The sequence below is a fragment of the Mesoplodon densirostris genome, chromosome 3 (assembly GCF_025265405.1).
Source record: "Mesoplodon densirostris isolate mMesDen1 chromosome 3, mMesDen1 primary haplotype, whole genome shotgun sequence".
NCBI lineage: Eukaryota > Metazoa > Chordata > Mammalia > Artiodactyla > Ziphiidae > Mesoplodon > Mesoplodon densirostris.
Genome location: NC_082663.1, coordinates 10,324,864 through 10,343,572, shown reverse-complemented (window position 1 = coordinate 10,343,572; position 18,709 = coordinate 10,324,864). Strand labels below are relative to the sequence as shown.

The 18,709-nt window shown below is 37.4% G+C and overlaps 1 protein-coding gene across 1 annotated transcript in view; it reads left to right on the top strand.

Annotated features, from left to right (window-relative positions):
- Nucleotides 1-18,709, top strand: part of CTNND2 (catenin delta 2) — a 968,406-nt gene that overhangs the window by 161,078 nt on the left and 788,619 nt on the right. The window contains exon 2 of the mRNA XM_060091588.1: nt 11,811-11,947. Coding sequence (XP_059947571.1) covers nt 11,816-11,947 — 132 coding nt within the window. The 5' untranslated portion in view covers nt 11,811-11,815. The remainder of the gene's footprint in view (nt 1-11,810; nt 11,948-18,709) is intronic.

Genomic DNA, 18,709 nt, shown 5'->3' with positions numbered 1-18,709 from the left:
TGTCTACAAGAGGCCCACTTCAGACCTAGAGACACATACAGACTGAAAGTAAGGGGATGGAAAAAGATATTCCATGCAAATGGAAACCAAAAGAAAGCTGGAGTAGCAATTCTCATATCAGACAAAATAGACTTTAAAATAAAGACTACTAGAAGAGACAAAGAAGGACACTACATAATGATCAAGGGATCAATCCAAGAAGAGGATATAACAATTGTAAATATTTATGCACCAAACATAGGATCACCTCAATACATAAGGGAAATATTAACAGCCATAAAAGGAGAAATCGACAGTAACACAATCATAGTAGGGGACTTTAACACCCCACTTTCACCAATGGACAGGTCATCCAAAATGAAAATAAATAAGGAAACACAAGCTTTAAATGATACATTAAACAAGATGGACTTAGTTGATATTTATAGGACATTCCATCCAAAAACAACAGAATACACATTTTTCTCAAGTGCTCATGGAACATTCTCCAGGATAGATCATATCTTGGGTCACAAATCAAGCCTTGGTAAATTTAAGAAAATTGAAATTGTATCAAGTATCTTTTCCGACCACAGTGCTATGAGACTAGATATCAATTACAGGAAAAGAGCTGTAAAACATACAAACACATGGAGGCTAAACAATACACTACTTAATAACGAAGTGATCACTGAAGAAATCAAAGAGGAAATTAAAAAATACCTAGAAACAAATGACAGTGGAGACACGACGACTCAAAACCTATGGGATGCAGCAAAAGCAGTTCTAAGAGGGAAGTTTATGGCAATACAATCCCACCTTAAGAAACAGGAAACATCTCGAATAAACAACCTAACCTTGCACCTAAAGCAATTAGAGAAAGAAGAACAAAAACATCCCAAAGTTAGCAGAAGGAAAGAAATCATAAAAATCAGATCAGAAATAAATGAAAAAGAAATGAAGGAAACGATAGCAAAGATTAATAAAACTAAAAGCTGGTTCTTTGAGAAGATAAACAAAATTGATAAACCATTAGCCAGACTCATCAAGAAAAAAAGGGAGAAGACTCAAATCGATAGAATTAGAAATGAAAAAGGAGAAGTAACAGCTGACACTTCAGAAATACAAAAGATCATGAGAGATTACTATAAGCAACTCTATGCCAATAAAATGGACAACCTGGAAGAAATGGACAAATTCTTAGAAATGCACAACCTGCCAAGACTGAATCAGGAAGAAATAGAAAATATGAACAGACAAATCACAAGCACTGAAATTGAAACTGTGATAAAAAATCTTCCAACAAACAAAAGCCCAGGACCAGATGGCTTCACAGGCGAATTCTATCAAGCATTTAGAGAAGAGATAACACCTATCCTTCTCAAACTCTTCCAAAATATAGCAGAGGGAGGAACACTCCAAAACTCATTCTACGAGGCCAACATCACCTTGATACCAAAACCAGAGAAGGATGTCACAAAGAAAGAAAACTACAGGCCAATATCACTGATGAACATAGATGCAAAAATCCTCAACAAAATACTAGCAAACAGAATCCAACAGCACATTAAAAGGATCATACACCATGATCAAGTGGGGTTTATTCCAGGAATGCAAGGATTCTTCAATATACGCAAATCAATCAATGTGATACACCATATTAACAAGTTGAAGGAGAAAAACCATATGATCATCTCAATAGATGCAGAGAAAGCTTTCGAGAAAATTCAACACCCATTTATGATAAAAACCCTGCAGAAAGTAGGCATAGAGGGAACTTTCCTCAACATAATAAAGGCCATATATGACAAACCCACAGCCAACATCGTCCTCAATGGTGAAAAACTGAAACCATTTCCACTAAGATCAGGAACAAGACAAGGTTGCCCACTCTCACCACTCTTATTCAACATAGTTTTGGAAGTTTTAGCCACAGCAATCAGAGAAGAAAAGGAAATAAAAGGAATCCAAATGGGAAAAGAAGAAGTAAAGCTGTCACTGTTTGCAGATGACATGATACTATACATAGAGAATCCTAAAGATGCTACCAGAAAACTACTAGAGCTAATCAATGAATTTGGTAAAGTAGCAGGATACAAAATTAATGCACAGAAATCTCTGGCATTCCTATATACTAATGATGAAAAATCTGAAAGTGAAATCAAGGAAACACTCCCATTTACCATTGCAACAAAAAGAATAAAATATCTAGGAATAAACCTACCTAAGGAGACAAAAGACCTGTATGCAGAAAATTATAAGACACTGATGAAAGAAATTAAAGATGATACAAATAGATGGAGAGATGTACCATGTTCTTGGACTGGAAGAATCAACATTGTGAAAATGACTCTACTATGCAAAGCAATCTACAGATTCAATGCAATACCTATCAAACTACCAATGGCATTTTTCACAGAACTAGAACAAAAAATTTCACAATTTGTATGGAAACACAAAAGACCCCGAATAGCCAAAGCAATCTTGAGAACGAAAAATGGAGCTGGAGGAATCAGGCTCCCTGACTTCAGACTATACTACAAAGCTACAGTAATCAAGACAGTATGGTACTGGCACAAAAACAGAAAGATAGATCAATGGAACAGGATAGAAAGCCCAGAGATAAACCCACGGACATATGGTCACCTTATCTTTGATAAAGGAGGCAGGAATGTACAGTGGAGAAAGGACAGTCTCTTCAATAAGTGGTGCTGGAAAAACTGGACAGGGACATGTAAAAGTATGAGATTAGATCACTCCCTAACACCATACACAAAAATAAGCTCAAAATGGATTAAAGACCTAAATGTAAGGCCAGACACTATCAAACTCCTAGAGGAAAACATAGGCAGAACACTCTATGACATAAATCACAGCAAGATCCTTTTTGACCCACCTCCTAGAGAAATGGAAATAAAGACAAAAATAAACACATGGGACCTAATGAAACTTCAAAGCTTTTGCACAGCAAAGGAAACCGTAAACAAGACCAAAAGACAACCCTCAGAATGGGAGAAAATATTTGCAAATGAAGCAACTGACAAAGGATTAATCTCCAAAATTTATAAGCAGCTCATGCAGCTCAATAGCAAAAAAAACAAACAACCCAATCCAAAAATGGGCAGAAGACCTAAATAGACATTTCTCCACAGAAGATATACAGACAGCCAACAAACACATGAAAGGATGCTCCACATCTTTACTCATTAGAGAAATGCAAATCAAAACTACAATGAGATATCATCTCACACCAGTCAGAATGGCCATCATCAAAAAATCTAGAAACAATAAATGCTGGAGAGTGTGTGGAAAAAAGGGAACACTCTTACACTGCTGGTGGGAATGTTAATTGGTACAGCCACTATGGAGAACAGTATGGAGGTTCCTTAAAAAACTCCAAATAGAACTACCATATGACCCAGCAATCCCACTACTGGGCATATACCCTGAGAAAACCATAATTCAAAAAGAGACATGTACCAAAATGTTCATAGCAGCCCTATTTACAATAGCCCGGAGATGGAAACAACCTAAGTGTCCATCATCGGATGAATGGGTAAAGAAGATGTGGCACATATATACAATGGAATATTACTCAGCCATAAAAAGAAATGAAATTGAGCTATTTGTAATGAGGTGGATGGACCTAGAGTCTGTCATACAGAGTGAAGTAAGTCAGAAAGAGAAAGACAAATACTGTATGCTGACACATATATATGGAATTTAAGAAAAAAAATGTCATCAAGAACATAGGGGTAAGACAGGAATAAAGACACAGACCTAGTAGAGCATGGACTTGAGGATATGGGAAGGGGGAAGGGTAAGCTGTGACAAAGTGAAAGAGCGGCATGGACATATATACACTACCAAACGTAAGGTAGATAGCTAGTGAGAAGCAGCCGCATAGCACAGGGAGATCAGCTCGGTTCTTTGTGACCGCCTGGAGGGGTGGGATAGGGAGGGTGGGAGGGAGATGCAAAAGGGAGGGGATATGGGAACATATGTATATGTATAACTGATTAAATTTGTAAAGTAAAAAAAAAAAAAAAAAAAGACTGTGAGTTACTGAGAGAAAAGAACCAAGAGAAGACCCTCTCCTGTCCTCACCAACTTCATTTTTCTAGAAATTTCCTGTGTGTGTGCCTCCCCCAGGCCTGAGTACTGCTACGCCACCTTGCCCTGTGGTCTCCACAGAAGCTTTCTTTTTTACCTTCAGACATAATTTAGGTCCTTAAGAATAATCATTCAGATGGGCCTTAAGTCTGTGGGGATATTTAGGTCGGTCCCATTTTCCTCAACAGTTAATAGAGCATGCGATGACTCATAATGGATTTCCTGACCTTCCGTGTTAGGTTCAGCCTCCAACTGTTCCCTCTTTTCTGAATACAGGTAAAAGAGTCCCCTCATGTTTGACACGTGGACTCAGCACTCAGAACTCAACAGCTCTCCACCTTGCCATCATACATCTTCCACCACAGCAACCAATGACCTTGTGTCTCTGATTCCACGGCTATCTCACACCTTATCCCCAACTTATCAGGTAGAATCGGACATTTCTCCACCTCCTGGCTTTGCCTGCTGGTGCCCCTGTAGTTGCATGTTCTGAATATGGCTCAGTGCTTCTTCCCATCCTTGCATGGTGCTCTCCATAACTTTTGCCAGATTCTGTTTGCAAGTTGCGGGTTGCAAGTATCAAGTCCCAGAAGCCCCAGAGTGTGCTCGATGGATGGTCCTTATCTTAGAAACTGCCAGCCCAGGGTATACATTCTCGGCTAGTGGACTAAAGGCAAAAGCCTGACACTCGTTCTAGGCTGTGGGAAGAGCAGCTTTCTTGAGTCGAAATAAAAAGATGTTATTTCAAATATCATTTAGAGAAACGTTCTTAATGCAAAGCCCGTTTTACTTATATTACGTGCTCTAGTGAGCAACCACTACTGATTTTATAGTAATAGTTCATGCATTAACTCAACTAATATTTATTAACTGGTTGCTATATACTAGATACTGAGCTAGATGTGGGAAATTTAACATCGACCAAGACAGGTTGAGTTTCTGCCCTAATTGTATTGAGTTTTGACAAATTCTAATTATGATATTGTTTATGTTATTAGGAGAAGCTGAAATTTTACAGTTTTCTTTTAAAGGAAGGAGCAAGGATGGGTATATTTTTATGTGTACAGAGTGCATCTGAGGAGAATGATGCTATGCCTATTTCTCTTGGTAGTGACATGCTAGTTACAAATACAGAATCGCAATTTTGGTGACCAGAGTGATTACACAAATGAGGTGTTCCATAGTGTTGTTTGGGTCATCAGTTTATACTAATTCACACATTCTCTGTACCCTAATGTTAATGGGATGTTTAGGCTTATTCTTCCATTTCACATAATCATAGTCTTATAAATGTTGCCTGTGGAGTGGAAGGTTATAAAATCAACATGTTAATTACATTCAGTTTTAAAATATTAAATTGCATATGTATTATATATAGATACATATATAAATGATAATACTTGGAGCATTCTAATGGCCAGTTTCATTATTTACTTGGGTGGAAGGTGATGGCCAGTTATGAAAGTGATGCCTAATGAAGAGGGTAAAGCTAAAAGCCAGTATTTCCTAATATTTTTGTGTTTTAGAACATAGGAGGGGGACTGTCTTGAAGAGGGTGGGACTCATGAGAAAGGAGTAAGGCTAGGTGTGGCAACATGAGTTTTGCTTGCTGGGTTGGTGTGAGGGGCAAAAAGTCAAGAAAGTTAATAGCAGAGAGTCTTGAAGCCATAGTCTAAAGGTGAGGGAAGAAGAAAAAAGTTCTAGAAGTTTCTAGCAACTGTAAAGTAAAAGGTGAAAAGGGATCTGACTGAAGGGGAAAAACACAGTATTTGGAAATCATCAATCTTTACATTCCCTCATTCACATAAGAGTGTGGTTTCTGGCTAGAGCTGCTGTCTGCTGCCCAGATGTTAACAGCAAAGAAGACTCACAGGTATATGTATTTGAGGTTGTAATTTTTTCAGGCCAGGTCACCTTCCTCCGCCCCAAATCTGTTCCACCTACAGTGTGGACACCTTGGCTGGTGGCCACTCAGACCAAACCCTGGAATCACCTGCACTCCTCTCTCTTTGACTTATGTACCACATGCATTCTATCAATGATCCTGGTAGTTCTCACTTCAAAATATAATTATAATCTGACCACTTCTTCCACCTTCTACTGCCCATGACTAAAGCCAAAGATGAAAGATTACATGAAAGAATTGACTATAGGGTCAATTGGGTATAGATTAAGGCCGTCAATGGAGCTTTCTCCAATAATGGAATTCTTCTGTATTTTCACTGTTCAGTGCAGTAGCCGCTGGCCACATGTGGCGGTTGAGTACTTGAAATGTGAATACTGCAACTAATAAACTAGCTTTTTTTAAATGTTATTTAACTTTAAATAGCCCCATGTTGCTAGGAGCTACCATATTGGACAGTGCAAGTCTAGCTAATGAAATACAAAGTGAGAGAGTGTCATGGACATATATACACTACCAAACTTGAAATAGATAACTAGTGGGAAGCAGCCACATAGCACAGGGAGATCAGCTCGGTGCTTTGTGACCACCTGGAGGGGTGGGATAGGGAGGGTGGGAGGGAGATGCAAGAGGGAGGGGATATGGGAACACATGTATATGTATAGCTGATTCACTTTGTTATAAAGCAGATACTAACACACCATTTTAAACCAATTATACTCCAATAAAGATGTTTAAAAAAATGAATTAAACATATGATATTTGTATTTAAAAAACAATATGTATAAATAAAGTAACATTTTGTTATCAATATAAAAAAATAAATACTAGTGAGTCCCACTGTATGCAAGGAATTTGGAGACTCTGAAATTTGAAGCAGGTATGACTTGCTAACCTAGGAGGAAAAAGAAAACAGGTCTCCATGACAACAGAGTATAATTGAAAGGATAAGAGGTTGTGGGTTACAGATTGGGGGTGGGCAGTTCAAGAGAAACAAAGACCGTATCATGGCCAAAGGAACTTGTTTCTGACTCAGAGAGGAGGTGATCTAGTAATGCTGGCACAAGAATGCTGAGTTTGTCACTGAATTAGATGATTGTGTGACACAACAGTTCATCAGTTATTTTTTGAAGATGGCTTTATTTTGGTGTCAAAGTCATCAGTTGCTAGGCAGAAGTGGCTAAAGAAGGAACAGGTTTGAATTACAGAATAAAATAAGGATTTATTTTCCTTCTGTGTGATGGAGGTCAATAAAATATAACATTGAATGGGGTCCTTGAATTGAGAGCAAGAGAGTTTAGCCTTCCTAAGTGCAGATGCGATTTTAACGTGTTACCTAGTGTAAATTCATAGTGACTCATGTTTGGGGAATAAAAGATTAGAACATATATTTGGACCTTACAAAATCTTATTACATATGCATATAAGAGTTCAAGTTGGAAAAGAGTCTCTGTATATGGGAACTACCTGATTTTGCTATTACTGTCATCCTAACCAATTTTCCTGAGTTTCTTATCAGATTGTCTACGAAAGTGGTTGTACTGTGGATGTTCTTAAGTTAGTGCTTTGTTCTCCAGGCTTATTTCACAGCACTGGCGCACATCCTTTTGTAAGCTTTGGTTTATCCAGGTGTGCTGATTTGAAGCAGTCCATGCCTTATCTCGACACCTGTAGTTCATCTGGGATGAGTGTGTTAACAGAGGGCTGTACTAAATAGTACCACCCTGCTACTCTCGAGATTCCCGGGCCTCCCGTGCCCACCCGGAGGTAATTAAGGGAAAGGAAGCTGAGAACAATCTAACCCTGTTTGTATCAGTCTGTTTGGGCCGCCATGACGTGATATCACAGAGTGGGTGACTTAAACAGCAGACCTTTATTTCCTCATGGTTCCAGAGGCCAGAAGTCCAAGATCAAGGTGCTAGCCACGGAGGCTTCTGGTGAGAACCCCCTTCCTGGTGGTCACCTTCTCTCTGTGTCCTCACGTGGTGGAGAGAAAATCTCTGGTGTCTCTTCCTCTTCCTCTTTTTTTTTTTTAAATTTACCATTTACTCATTATTTATTTATTTGGCATGAAGGATCTTAGTTCCCCAACCAGGGATCAAACCCGTGCCCCCTGCAGTGGAAGTGTGGAGTCCTAGTCCCTGGACTCCTCTTCTTATAAGGACACCAGTGCTCTCAGATTAGCACCCCACCATTGTGACCTCATATAACATTAGTGACCTCCCTGAAGGCCCCATCTCCAAATAAAGTCACATTAGGAGTTAGGGCTTCAACCTATGGATTTGGGAGCAGGGGTGAAGGAGGGGAAGGTGACACAATTCTGCCCATAACACAGCTCCTGCATGTGAGGGTGTAGAGCAGTGTAGCATGGGCCCAGGGGCAGCTAGTCGTGTTGTTTGGTATTTTCTAGACCTAGAACCTGTGAGTAGCAAATTCTGCTAGAGAATAAACCACCCAAAATCTGACATCATGGTTCCCTCATATTGTCTCTTTTTCTCATGCTGATGATGAGTCTGTTTAAGATGCAGTTTGGGTGTTCGTAGATTCTCATTCCACTACATATATAGAAAGACTTATTACACAGTAATCGTGTAAAGGGTGTGAAGGGGTATTGTATGTCGGAGGAATACATCTGTGGGAGAATATTTCTTGTATTCGTGGTAAACTAAAAACAAAGTCAAAGAGATGAGTTTTTCTGTATCAAGTTGGTGAAAGCAGGACAGGCTAATAAAGGCCAGTGTTGTCATCGTCATGGGGAGGAGACATTCTCATGACACTGCTGGTGGGCAGGTATGTTGATTTGCTGTTGGCTCTCAAAATACGTGCAGATTCTTCATTCCATCAAGTAACACTTTTGGGAATTTATCTATCGAAAATGTCAGAAATGTAAAAATGGGTAAAATGATAAACATAAAATAAGTGAATTAGGATGCATACAATTATTGAATACTAAATATTTATTACATCATTAAACTATATAATAATTTTTGCTGATGTAAGAACTAGTTCATGATAATATTGCTGAAATTTTTTTAAAAAAATCAAAAATATTAATACTCCATTATGTAAAGTTCATTATGCAAAGTAAGTCAAGTCAAAAAAAAAATTAGGCAAAAACCTATACCAAAATACCAAAATAAATATGTTTATCTGGGATGGCAGAATTACTAGTGGTTGCTTTTCCTTTTTTTTTTTTTTCTTTTTGTCTCTCTACATTTTACAAATTTCCTGGAGTTAGAATAGATTAATTACTAATATTTAATGGATTAGCTCTGTTTAAGACTAAAGTACTTAACCATAGGCTGCAAAGTCTGAAGGCTTAAGGCTTTTTATACTTATTAACAATCCAGGGCTTGGTTCTGGCAGTATTTACCCAGCCCTCCCTCTTTTCTGTAAGCTCTAAGCTAAGAAGATTGGAAGTGGAGGCCTGACAGTCTTTACCACCCATACGTAGTGATGACCAATGGTTAAATTAAATCTGGATGTTAAAAAGTACAAACCACGGAAATTATTCCAAGTCATTTTCACTAGGGCATAGAGGTTGCCTTGGGTAGCAGTGCCTCTATGGTGGGAAAAGCCTTAAAGATTTCACTTCTCTTTCTGTTATTGCTATCAGGGGGAAGGAGGGGGCATATAAACAAACCGAATCATTGCTTATACTCTGTGGGTCAAAGTTGTCAAGTGCCTAAGGATATACTTTGATTCGTTGCCTATTAAATCCCGTATTTTAAGATGACAGGTGACTGTCATACTTTTAAGAGTTACATTTTATAGAAATTGGTGTGTAGACAGCATTTAGAAGGCAATAGAAGGTATGGGAAATAGGCTGACACATCAAAGCCCACTAAAATAGGGGAAAAAAATGGAGAAAACTTGAGTTCTAGGTCCACTTATGTTACTTAATAACTTTGGGACCTCAGACAATTTCATTGTTGAAAAATTGTGTTGATAATCATACTGGCCTAGAGCTTGAATTCAAATCAGCCCAATAAAATTTAGAAAACACAGACGTTAAAATAATAATTTGAGGTATGTAAGAACCCTTCTTTCTCAGCATAAGGCTGTTCTTACATAGAGTGCCCTTTGGAGGTCAGTGCCATGGATATAGGTGGAGATGCATGGTCAAGGGGGGCTCCCCTAATGACCAGAGGTGACTTTTTCTTCAAGAGCTGCCATTTTCCTTTCTTCTTTCTTTCTTCCCCTGCCCTGTTCTCCCATCTCCCAAACTTCCCCTAAATAGAAGGACATGCCTTTCAGGCTGTTTTACCGGGCATGACATTTGCTGGTCTGTTTATGTCCATCCTTGTGATTATAAGGCTTGATCAAATTAGAAAACCACATATGAAAGTAAACTGAACACACAAAAGTACTTTATTTTTAACTTCCCACTCCCAGCATCATAATTACCTAAACCTCTTTCTTTCCTCCTGTTGGTATCCATCACCTAATATACTTTCCACTTGTTTGCCATGGTTGCATTTGGCCAAATTATATTCACTTGATCCTTATTATTTGCTTGCATTCTGCTTGTTAATGTCATTTGCCCAAATCCTCCCATATATTCTATGTTTGTAACAGATTTATTTTTCCAATGATATTCTAACCCCCATTAGTAATATTATAAGGAACTTCAAAAAATAAAAACAAATCAAAACTAAGTTGGAATGTCCAATGAGAACATTAGGTAACCACTTTTTTGGTCATATATTTAAAGGAAAATTCTATACTGGAGCGCTTTGGGGTTTGCATATCCCTAAATTATTAACTAAATGCCACTAATAACATAGTACAAGGGCTGTGAAGAAAATTATGTTGCTTAGTTTGAAACCCAGGATGCTCAGATACAGTATAGTAGGAGGTACCTTTTAACATTCACACAGCAATGGTTCCTGGAAGGACATGTAATATAATAGCTTAAGGCAAGAAAGTAACCTTGATTTACTGCCAGCCTTTTATTTGAACAGTGATTTTTGTTGTGCCTGGGTAAAAATTGCCCTGAGTTACTTATTACTTCTTCTGCTGATGACCATTGCTAAGTAATACATGTGACAAATACTTCAGTCTTATTTATTTGTGTGAGAAAGAGAATTACAGTGGAACAAAATAACTTCTGAGAGTCCTGTTTTTAACCCATACATGTCTGTCCCTTTATGAAGTGGGCTGATGTTATTTCAGTCTCTCCTTTCTTTCATCAGTGAACTCAGACAGAATAAACTGTGGCAAATGAGTCTCGCCAGCTTTGCAGCTTTTGTCTGCTGTTGGTCTCAGAGTTAAGAACTCAGCAAATATTTGTGTAGTAGGCTGGCCATTTACTATATTTTACAATACCAACTGAGCTTCTTATGTCAACTGTGGTGTTTCTTAATTACTTATAAATTATTGATCACTTATTTTGTGTGATTTTCATATCGAGGAGAATACCTTTAGGTTTTTTTTTTTGAGTTGGAAGTATGTCAGTGTACAAGTAATAAATGTATCTAAATCAGATAGAAAATGGTAGTTTGATGACCTTTTCAATACTTCTTTATCCCTCTGTTTTTTCTCATCTTACTTGCCTTTTCTATCTCATCATTTCTTCCTCCATTTACCTCAAAGACAAGACACAAAGTTGTGAGCGTATTTTGGAATTTGGTCGGGGTGGATGTAGGAGAGACTGTCTATTTGCTTGCTTCTCCTTCTACAGTTATGTCACGTGCTTTCTCTGTAGTTCATACTTTCCATCTTGCCAAAGTGTACCTCTTAGAGCTGCCTGATAGTTACGTCTGTTTACAGGGCCAATATCCAGTGGCACTGAGCATGTCCTCTTGCATTGCAGGAGCTATGCCTGTCCCAGACCAGCCTTCATCAGCCTCAGAGAAGACCAGCTCCTTGAGCCCTGGCCTCACCACCTCCAATGGGGATGGCTCGGAGACAGAGACCACCTCTGCTATCCTCGCCTCGGTCAAAGAACAGGTAGAAACATTCTACTTTTCTGACATACACGTAGGGACATCATTCTTTCCGGATGAAAGATGGTGATTTAATTATGTTGGGACGAAAATCATGGTTTTCTAACAGAATGTTGGTATTCATTATACAATTGCTATTCACATATGATTATAATAGCTTTTGACTCCGTTTTTATTCGAGATTTAGACAGCTTTCCTTGAAAAAATATTCTACAGGAAAAAAAAACGAAAATTGCAGTCAAAAATCCTATAAGTGAAATTTTGGCAGATTAAGTGATGGACCTGACGTTTAATACTGTTAAATGTGTGAAGCCAAATAATTGGTCTGTAGAAAACCTAAAGTTTAATAAAATTTCAAAGTATATCCATGACGCTAAAAAACTGGTAAGAGTGAGAGCAGATGAATATCGTAGAATTGTGGGCCTAAGCAGATTTGTTTTCCCAGTGTTTCCAAGATGGCTCTGGAAGAATGCATTTCAGAACTTTTCCTGTAAAGCTGTAGTCTAAATGATTCTTCCTCTACCGTTTCTTTGCCATAAAAAGGAATAAGCAGATAAAATCTGAAGTGTTAGATTTAAAAGTAATTGTTTCATAAAATTCATGTTTCTTATAATTAAAATGTAATAAATGATTTAAAAAGCCTAAAAATAAAAGTTTTTAAATTTGTTTCTTTTGCTTACCATGAACTAGAATACAAATCAATATTCTTTTTAAGTGCAAAAGCATCCTGTGTTTGAATTATATGATTCAGGGATGCTGAATGAGCAGCAGCAGTGGGGTAAGAGTGACATAAATTCCCTGATCCCAGGAACCTCTCAACAGCACAATAGACTAAATGCGGCAATTAAGGACTCAACTAGTAGAAAGACTCAGTTTTCCTAGAGGACACTGATTTTGTTTAATAAATGGGAACTGATTTACGTAAAGGTAGATGGTCAAGTTATCGAGGAAAAATTCATTGATGGAAAGGATCAATGATGCTCTCAGTCAAAATTGTGTCACTAGGTCAAGAAAGTGTGAAGCAAAAGTAGGTTCACAAAGGAGAGTCGAATAGATTGATTGGATAATCTAGTTTGTGAAAATGGTAAGTAAGCAGGAAATTGGGTTGAGGCCCAGGCTGTATTGCTTGATTAGTTTGTTTCCAAAAGCCTACCTGTGAGAGTTTTCTGATTATTTTTCAGGGGTAATGGAAAAGGGGAGCAAAAGTTCATGATACTCCTTATACTCCAAATACTGCTTTGTTATTTAGCTGGGTTAGGTGATGGATTTTTATTCTGTCATGGTCTGGAAATCTTGCTAGGCCACTAGCTTTAGAGCAGTGACAAAATGTAAAACATGAGGAATAAATTTAATAAGATAACCAGACCCGTCTGATGAACACTATAGTATTTTATCAAAGCACATAAAATAATTCAGAATAAAGGACAAGGCATGCTACAGTCCTGTGTAGAAGAGCTTGACACCATACCAATATTACTGTCTCCCAAATTAATCTAACATTTAGGCAGTTGTACTCAGGATTCTGTGGCTGATTGTTTCTTTGGCAAATTGGATCAAGCTATTTTAAAGATCATATGGAAGCATACATATGTGAGAGTTGCAGGGAAAATTTTGATCGAAATATTTTACCTTGGACTTATATATACTACCAAATGTAAAATAGATAGCTAGTAGGAAGCAGCCGCATAGCACAGAGAGATCAGCTCGGTGCTTTGTGACCACTTAGAGGGGTGGGATAGGGAGAGTGGGAGGGAGGGAGATGCAAGAGGGAGGAGATACGGGGATATATGTATATGTATAGCTAATTCACTTTGTTATAAAGCAGAAACTAACACACCATTGTAAAGCAATTATACTCCAATAAAGATGTTTAAAAAAAAAAAGAAATATTTTACCTTACTAAACATACAGTTGTGTCCAGTTGGCCCCAAATAGAAAGAATAATCTCTCTAGGATACAACTAAAGATTCAGAACAGGTTAAAAAATATAGAGGAGCCTGACTCATTTCAAAGTATCTCAGCTGAGTACAAAGCAGTGGTTGAACTGGTGTTAGCATAACTGGCTAAACACCTGGAAGAAAATTAAGGCCCTTAACTCACAATGTATTCAGAAATAAATCTCAAAGGGAAAACAATATAACTGTCAAAATAAAACTATAGACTTTATAGGAGAAACATTGGGAAAATATTCATACAACCTAGAGGTGGAGAAGGCTTTCTAAGTACGTGCAGGAAACTCAGAAGCCATACATGAATGGTTGGTACAGTTGGCAGTGTGAATACCAACAATAATAGCAAGGAATAATTTAACATAAAAAAGGATAAAAAATAGACCATGGGAAATAACATGTCATAAATATGACAAAATGTTGATATAATTAATATATTAAAACTTCCTAATGTTGATGAGAAAAAGACAAAGGAATAGAAAACTAGGCAAAAAATATCAACAGGAAATTCAGAGAATAAAAATGCAAACAACCAATAAACATATGCAAATATTTTTCACCCTAATGTGCCAATCAAGGACATAAAATTCAGAATGAAAACATGATTTTCTTTAATCTACCAAATAGACAAACATTAAAAAACAGTATATATTATAAGCTAGCTACAGTTAAATTTTGAGGAAATTCACATTCTTTTTCATTCCAAATGAAAATGTGCTTTACTGTAATCTTTTTGTAAAATGGTATGTTGCTGTGAGTTGACTTTTGAAATGCTCCATAGCCTTTGATTAGTCATGCTTAGACATAGGTTCTATAGAAATGAGTGACCTAGAACATAAGGTATTAAGTATGAGTATGTATTGCAGAATTATTTGGGATAGTAAAAAAAAAAAAAAAAAAAAAAAAAGAACAGTATTGATTGATGAAAAGTTTTATTGATTGATGAAAAGTTTTAAAAATGGTATCTCCTTTATATACAATCCTCCATAAAAAGATATATCCTTTCTATGCAGTTATTAATAAAAGTGAGTTACAGATATATATCTAAACTTTGAAAAAAATCCATGAAGATTTTAGAAAGGAATTGTATAGTATTGTATTATCCTGTTTTTAAAAAGCGAAATAGTAAACATATTTTTTGTTTGTACATGTTTATGAGCCTCTAGAAAAGTGTACAAGGAAATAAACCAAATTATTAGATTTCTTACCATACGTGTTTACAGTTGGACAGAGGTAGGAATGGGCATAGAGGACATAGAGGATCAGGAAGTGTATCAAAAAAGGGGAAAATAATTGGGAGACTGGAATAAATATTAATTGGGTTTGGATAATAGGAAATAGTCCTTCAGCTTAAATAGTGATGTCTGTAGTTGAGAGAGTGGATAAGCTACTTAAAGGAAAAATACATTACAGTAAATAAAATGGCCTCTCCAAAGCCTTGATGAGAATTTAATAAAAACTTACTGTGAAGAGTTTTTTTCTAATTATTAAAATAAATTCATTGCTGATTTTTGTACAGTAAAGGTGAGATTCTTTGTGGCAGATAAGTAATGTGAAGAGGAATGAAAATGTCTTGGGAAGCTGAGTTAGAGCAGGTGGGAGCAACCAAATCAGAGACGTGGTGGTCAGGTCCCATGTGTGCTGTCTGCCAATTTGAAGGCAGAAATCAACAAGCAGCTAAGCCCATGGTCTTCCTTAGTGTGGCCTCATGCAAACAACCAATCTCTTCCTTCACTGGGACATTTTTGTCCTAAATTATTCTTAAAACGTCCTTCCTCTCTTTTTCTCATGTATAGACCACCCTTTATGGAGTTAAAACTAAGTTAAATATATATATTTTTAAAATATTAGCTGAGATTAAGGAAAAGTGACTTTAGAAATTAATACCTTCTATGATTCTTAACAATTACATGCATATCCTATTTATAAATCTTTTCACGTAAAGAATATCGTTTGCCTGGTCCTCTTTAGGTGCTCATAAGAGATAGCTTTCTTGATTAAAAATCCTATTTATTCATTTAGAGAATTTCAAGTCAACAATTTTTATGACATTACAATTATGTACCACTCTAGTCCTGGCTTCTTGGACGTCAGTTCTGTGGGAGGGAAGTGATTTTTTTTTTTTTTTATCATAGCAAGCATATATTCTGAGCTGACTGGATATAATAGGTTCCATAATGTAATTACTCATTCATTAAATATATTGCATACCTTATTTAAGCAAATCACAATAAAGGGTAATAACAGAAATGGATACATAAAGAAAATTCAGTCTAGTAAGAATTCATTGGAGTAAGTTGTTCGTGAGACTAAGAACAGAAGTTCTGGGGCTGGTAGTTGACATTGCCTAGAAATAAATTCTACTCTATAACCATAGAATGGAACTTAAGTCATGCCAAACCATGAACCATGAAATGCATCCCACGTAGCATGTATGGCACGACTGAGACATTTTTAAGCTGAGCCCTAAGTGTTTGAACACACAGCAGCCATGGATTGCTCAGTGAAAAGGTGTTCATTGATTTTTTTCTTTCTTTGCTCTGATTACCCATCTTGATTGCTTTTTAACTGGTGAATTTTGTACTTTTATATTAACATAAACAGAACCATGATTTATGCTACACTCTATGGGTAATTTTCTGTATTTGAGACACATCTGTCTCACTGTCAACAGTTACAAAGTCTCAAGTCCCATGGGGCTCTAAGAGAGAGGGACCCAATCCCCACTCCCTGTCTTGTAAGTGTCCTTCACCAGAAGAGGAAGGGAGGACAGAGGTTGGGCATGTGATGATTCCCATCATATCATTTGAGCAAATAACTGAGAGATGAGACTGATAACCCTTCATCACAAAGAGGAGACAGAATGATGTGATGGCTAAAGGGGTGAGAAGGGCCGAGGGATTTCAGGCTGGGAGATATTGCTATGATGATGGCAGTGACCCAGAAGAAATTAATGATGCTTGGGAGGGCTATAATTTCAGTGGGAAAATCACTGAGTAGGTGAGAGTGAAGGGGATCCAGTGCACCAGCAGAGGGAATGGCTTTTAGAACAAAGACAATTAATCTATGAGAACAGGAGAGAGGCAAAGTTCATGGCCACAGGAAGGCTGATGGCTTGGTACTGGAAACATATGTATTTCTCTTCTGCTGTCATCAGGTAGACATGGTCAGTTTGTTTTGAGTTGTTTTGGGATCTGGAGAGCTGGGCTGAGCCGAGGTGGAGAGGCACTGGATATGATGAATGCAAGAAAATTATTATAATGATGGATCTTGGAATTGCTGCTAAGTGAAAAGGGGTAAAAGGCAGAAAAAGTGGTAGCAACAGTGGATTCACAGAGTGAATATGTATGGTGATAACATGAGAACTGTGTGCTTAAATGAAGAATTTGAAAGTAATTATTGTTAGTGTCGAGACCTAGGTAATGACTCTGGGAAATGAGATCAAATCAAGAAAAGAGAGAGAGAGGACTTCGCTGGTGGTGCAGTGTTTAAGAATCCGCCTGCCAGTGCAGGGGACACAGGTTCGAGCCCTGGTCCGGGAAGATCCCACATGCCGCGGAGCAACTAAGCCCGTGTGCCATAACTACTGAGCCTGTGCTCTATAGCCCCGAGCCACAACTACTGAAGCCCATGTGCCTAGAGCCCGTACTCCGCAACAAGAGAAGCCACTGCAGTGAGAAGCCCGCGCACCACCATGAAGAGTAGGCCCCGCTCACCGCAACTAGAGAAAGCCCACGAGCAGCAACAAAGACCCAGTGCAGCCAAAAATAAATAAATTAAGTAATTTAAAAAAGAGAGAGAGAGAAAGCTTGTTGTTGACTGTGAAAGCTGATGTGAGAATGAGGACAGGGCAGTGGCTCACATCCCCATCACTGGAGAGACCCGAGGTTGCCTCATGACTGCAAGAAATACATGTTTGCTTGTGGTTTGCCTGAGAGTAGTCATCTGATCTTCATTTTCATATTTTCGTTAAAAAAAAATTGTTCCAGTGCTGGTCTGTACTATTAGACAAGAATTTACATTTACTCATGCCATGTAATGTTGACCTATGTATTTTATCTTAAATCAATATGTGTACTACTTTGCTCTTAAGAAAACCATGGCTTTCCTAAAACTACACTTGTTTTGAAGTACATTTATTTCCCTTCAGTTGACCTATGTCTCCTTTGATCATCACATGCTTCCGGAGTTGGTATCTAAAGGGTCTTCTTATGTAAGCTAAAAAAATTATGGGGCCTTTAGAAACCATTTTTTAATTGAAGTATAGTTAACTTACAATGTTGGGTTAGTTTCATGTGTACAGCAAAGTGATTCAGCAAAGTGATTATGTTTTCAGATCATTTTCCGTGGGGAACTTTTTAAAAACCTTTAGAGCTCATATTGATCTTTGTAAATTATTATGGCTCAGATAAATGTGTTTTTTGTAATGATTCTACCAGTGAAATATATTTAATAATGAACAGATTAAATAGAAAGTTCTAGGTACATAACAGTATATGCAAATGTGTCATTTTGTTGGGTTTATTTAATAGTGTTTATCAGTTGCCTGCTATGTGCATAAAACTGTGCTTCCCCTGGGTGATACACAGATTTGGAGTTTCATTGCTTTCAAGTAGTTAGCCATGAAGCTAAAAAGATAAGACAAACATATATAAAAAGTTATAAAACATTAAAAAATTGTAGGTGAAATTTTAAGAAAACTCTCATCAATATATTATGAAATTCCAAGTGATTTTTACCAATAAACTTATTCCTTAAACTTTATAGTGTTCATAACCTTAGATACTGTATTGCTACGATAATTTCTCCTGTTCTTT